The sequence below is a fragment of the Otolemur garnettii genome, unplaced genomic scaffold (genome assembly GCF_000181295.1).
Source record: "Otolemur garnettii isolate 467f Iridium unplaced genomic scaffold, OtoGar3 scaffold00019, whole genome shotgun sequence".
Classification (NCBI taxonomy): domain Eukaryota; kingdom Metazoa; phylum Chordata; class Mammalia; order Primates; family Galagidae; genus Otolemur; species Otolemur garnettii.
The window spans coordinates 6062719-6066875 of record NW_003852414.1 but is presented as its reverse complement, the minus strand read 5'-3'; the positions used below and the strand labels follow the sequence as shown (position 1 = coordinate 6066875).

The following is a 4157-nucleotide window of genomic DNA, read 5'->3' as shown; positions in this document are numbered from 1 at the left end:
TTTTTTTTTCAGTTTTTGGCCGGGGCTGGGTTTGAACCCGCCACCTCCAGTATATAAAGGCCAGCGTCCTACTCCTTGAGCTACAGGCGCTGCCCTACTTTTTAATGTCATCCAAGAGGTTTGAGATGATAGCTCCATGTGGCTTCAGAAGACCCTGAAACCCAAAATGATGGGAGAGGTCCGTGAGGGTCACGAGGCTGTTGAATGGTATATTTGCAAGTGAATCACATTACTGAGTCTTTAAAGATTAACACTTAGTGTTGCCATCAAGACTTTGCAGTCGGGTGGCACCTGTGGCTCAAAGCAGTAGGGCGCCGGCCCCATATGCTGGAGGCGGTGAGTTCAAACCCAGCCCTGGCCAAAAAAAATAAAAAGACTTTGCAGTCAAGTAAGGTACCAAGCCTTTGGGTATGTGTGTAAAGAGTCATCTAGAAGACCTATCCCACTCCTAGAGGAATATAGAATTTTTTCCTTTTAAATATATACTATGCATTATCTGGTAAATTAGGAAACTTTTGTTGATGTTAAGGAAGGAAATATAGATGTGTGATCCTAAAATAAGTACCACAGACTTTGGAGCTGGACAGACCTGGGTCAGACCTTGGGTTTCCACTTGTAAGCTGTGTAGCCTTGGACTCTTGAGTCTCAGGGGTTTTTTGCAGTTTTGTTTTTTTTTTTTTTTTTGGCTGAGGCTGGGTTTGAACACACCACCTCCAGCATAAGGGGCCAGCACCCTACTCCTTTGAGCCACAGGTGCCCCCCGAGTCTCAGTTTTCTAGTCTGTAAAACAAACTTTCTATAAATCAAGCAGTTTGCTGGCAATATGAAATGAAATACAGGCGGCACCTGTTGCTCAGTGGGTAGGGTGCCGGCCACATACACTCAGGTTGTCAGGTTCGAACCTGGCCCAGGCCAGCTAAACAACAATGACAACTGCAACAAAAAATAGCCGGACATTGTGGTGGGCGCCTGTAGTCCCAGCTACTTGGGAGGCTGAGGCAGGAGAATCACCTAAGCCCAAGAGTTAGAGGTTGTTGTGAGCTGTGATGCCACAGCACTCTACCCAGGGTGACATAGTGAGATTCTGTCTCAAAAAAAAAGAAAAAAAGTTAGATAAATAAAAATGAAACATAAAACATTGTCAAGCAACTAATACAGCTTCTGGCGCATTGTACATGCTCATGGGTGGCTGATGGTGGCATGGATGGTCGGTCGGTGATATCTTCCGCGTGTGCTGTGACTCTGAGCTTATAGTGCAGGTTTTCCGTGGTGATTTGTAGGAAAAAAGGTTTCCTGGGGTTGAGGGAGGGATGAACTCCTTGACCACACATCAAAAGACATTCTCGCTAAATATAATTGCCAGGCAAACACATAGCTATATTGGACCAGTCGACCTAGCCCCAGTAGGAAAATGACCCACATGTATGTTTTGCAAGGATTATTTCTTCCTGCCCACTCTGACTGTGTGTTGGACCCTGGCCTGTTGCCTCACTGTATTGGGTGGCCCGTGGGAGCACAAGTGCTATTTGCTTTTTCTTTTAAAGAGCACAACACGGTAGGAGAGAGAAACTGGGTATCATCAGACCTAAACCCTAACTATAACTGTGGTGCTGACTGAATCTGTGTTATTGAACTGGTGAGCCTTGGGGCTCTGGTCTAGACTACTATGATTCAGTCACTAAGCCATTTCTTTGCTCCTGGTCGATTTTAAATGCCAGTTCCCTCTCAACACATATACACATGCAGTTGATCTGGTGAATTCCCAATCATTCGTCAGAACCGAGCTCAGATGGCCCTTCCTCTCATTCATACATTTATTCCAGCAAGAATTTTTCGAGAGCATGCTATGTGTTAGATGCGGGGGCTGTAACACTGGACCAAACAAAGCCTCTGTGTCCCTGTAGCCCTGTGTCTACACTGGGATCTCTTCCCTCTGAGGTCCCTGGCCCAGTGACTTGTTTGATTGAATCGAAGAACAAATGCTTGCTTCTCTGGTCCTTCTTTGTCTGCTTAAGCAAATGACCCAAATCATACAACTCCCTAAAAGACACAGTGGGAATTTCAGGAGTGGTAGAGTTTCTATGGAGATGTTTCTATTAGCGTAAGAGCTACCAGAACTTGCCAGCCTTCCATAAAATGTAGGGATGTGATAGAAAGTTACAGACCTCCAAAGTTTGCAACCCTCCATGCTGGCAGCCGAGACTTTCCATTCTTGCTACTGTAATCGAGCAGGTAATGAAGAGAGTTCTGCACACAGCAGAACTGTGTGTGATGGGCCCCAGCGAGAATTCCCATGGACAGGAAGCACGTGCGTCTCCCTCTCACCTGCACTCAGGCCAGCAGACGTTTCCTGGCCATTGTTCGTGGAGGCTGCAGCAGCTCTGTTTCCGTCTACCAGCCAAGTGGAGCCGGAGCTGCCAGAGTGCTCTTCTGGGGCTGGCTTTTGTGTGCTGCTCACCCAAGCCACCGTGACCATCCACCCCTGTGGAGACAGTGGCAGACTCACGTGACCACATCTGTCTTATGCTCAGGGAGAAGACTTAGAAGAAGATTCTATTGGGAATCCACATGGCAGGTCTACTCATTTTGCTGTTTCTGGCCATTTTCCTTCTTTGCTGGTCCTCTTACCTTTGGGCAGTTCTCACAGGAGGAAGTAGCTGCTGCGTATTAAGGTACCCAGGCAGGACTTGGGGTGTGGCCACCCCTGGCTGAGAAATACAAATCTGTTATCCCCCAAATTCATTGGGAAGACATTCCACGGACAAAAGTCTTGGGAGCGCAGGAGAACTTTGGGATCATGTGGGGGCCTGGCTGTGTGTATGTTCCCTCAGCCTGTTGTTTATTTTCGCATTATGAGACTAAAGACTACAAATCTATTTTCAGCTACTAGTTAAACGCCGCAGGGTAGCTGGCCTGGCGGTGGCCATTTAGATGGCTGTGTGTTGATTAAAGAGCTCACTCTGCCCTCCCAGACCAAAAGGTATATCTGCAAGATGAAAGCAGGGAAGCATAGCAAGATTAAGCTGGATATTGGTAGTTTCTCTTTTTAGAAATTCAGGGCAGCAATTTCAGCTTCCACGTCTGTATTTATTGTGCCGTCACTCCTTCTGCGCGCTGTTTTTAGGTGAGTGGGACAAGGGGAAGGAGGACGGCGTTAATCATTTCATGGCGTAAACACTGTTCCAGACCCGTCTGCAAGAGGTGGTCAGTCATCAGAGGGCGGGAGCCTCAGAATGGCTCACACCCGCGGCCGTGCCTTCCGTCTGAACAGAATGGAAAAGGATCACAGGCAGAGCACTGCTCAGCTCTCCATCGCCTGTGTGGGGAGGGTGCTGTGTCCAGTGGTCTGGTCTGGTGGTGACACAGGGAGGGGGAGGGGTCAGGCTGAGCTCCAGGAAGGACAGGTCACAAATACAGCTCTCTGTTGTCCCTCAGCACTGGGTCCTGCCACCACGATGGTTCCAGCGGTTGAGCTCTGATGAAGCTGTTGCACCATGTACAGTGTAGAAGACCTGCTCATCTCTCATGGATACAAACCGTCGAGAGATCTCTCAGCACCGCGCGAGGATGACCCTGAGGGACGCCAGGCAGCAAGGACAAGGGCGCGAGCTGGCCACGGCCTGGTGAACGGGCACGAGGATGGTTCTGCAGCCTCCGCACATCGTAAGACGCCTGCAGGGAGAGGACATGTGAGTGACCCCGAAAGCCGCCGCCGCAGCACACCGAGGGGCCCCCGGGAGCCTCAGGGAGCGTCCGCTTCTAGAACCTCGGAGGCAGGGTAAGCTTGGCTGGTAACCTGCCGTTTTCCCTTGACATGGGAGTTTAGCAATGAGTTCTGTGTAAGTGAGCGCTTTCAGCTGTTTATGTTTGGGGCTAGGGAGGAGGAGAGAGGGTCAGAGACAAGAGCACACCTTTTCACTGGGTTATTGGGGGTTATTAGGGTTATTAGGGGTGCTCCACCAGCTCTTAACACAGGGCTGGGCTGCGGTAGGCTGTCAAGACATAGTGGCGAGTCAACAGATCCTATTGTGCTAAATCTTGCCTTTGAGTGCTCTGCTTCTTGGTGCCCTTGCAATCTCTTCATCATCTGAGAACTTTGCAAAAGTTTTTTTTTTTTTTTTTTTTTGAGACAGAGCCTCAAGCTGTCCCCCTGGGTA

General features: G+C 49.2%; 1 protein-coding gene across 1 annotated transcript in view; it reads left to right on the top strand.

Annotated features, from left to right (window-relative positions):
• JCAD (junctional cadherin 5 associated) overlaps positions 1–4157 on the top strand; it is a 43642-nt gene that overhangs the window by 7299 nt on the left and 32186 nt on the right. Inside the window, exon 3 of the mRNA XM_003786860.3 lies at positions 3436–3778. Within this exon, the coding sequence (XP_003786908.1) occupies positions 3495–3778 (284 nt within the window). The 5' untranslated portion in view covers positions 3436–3494. The remainder of the gene's footprint in view (positions 1–3435; positions 3779–4157) is intronic.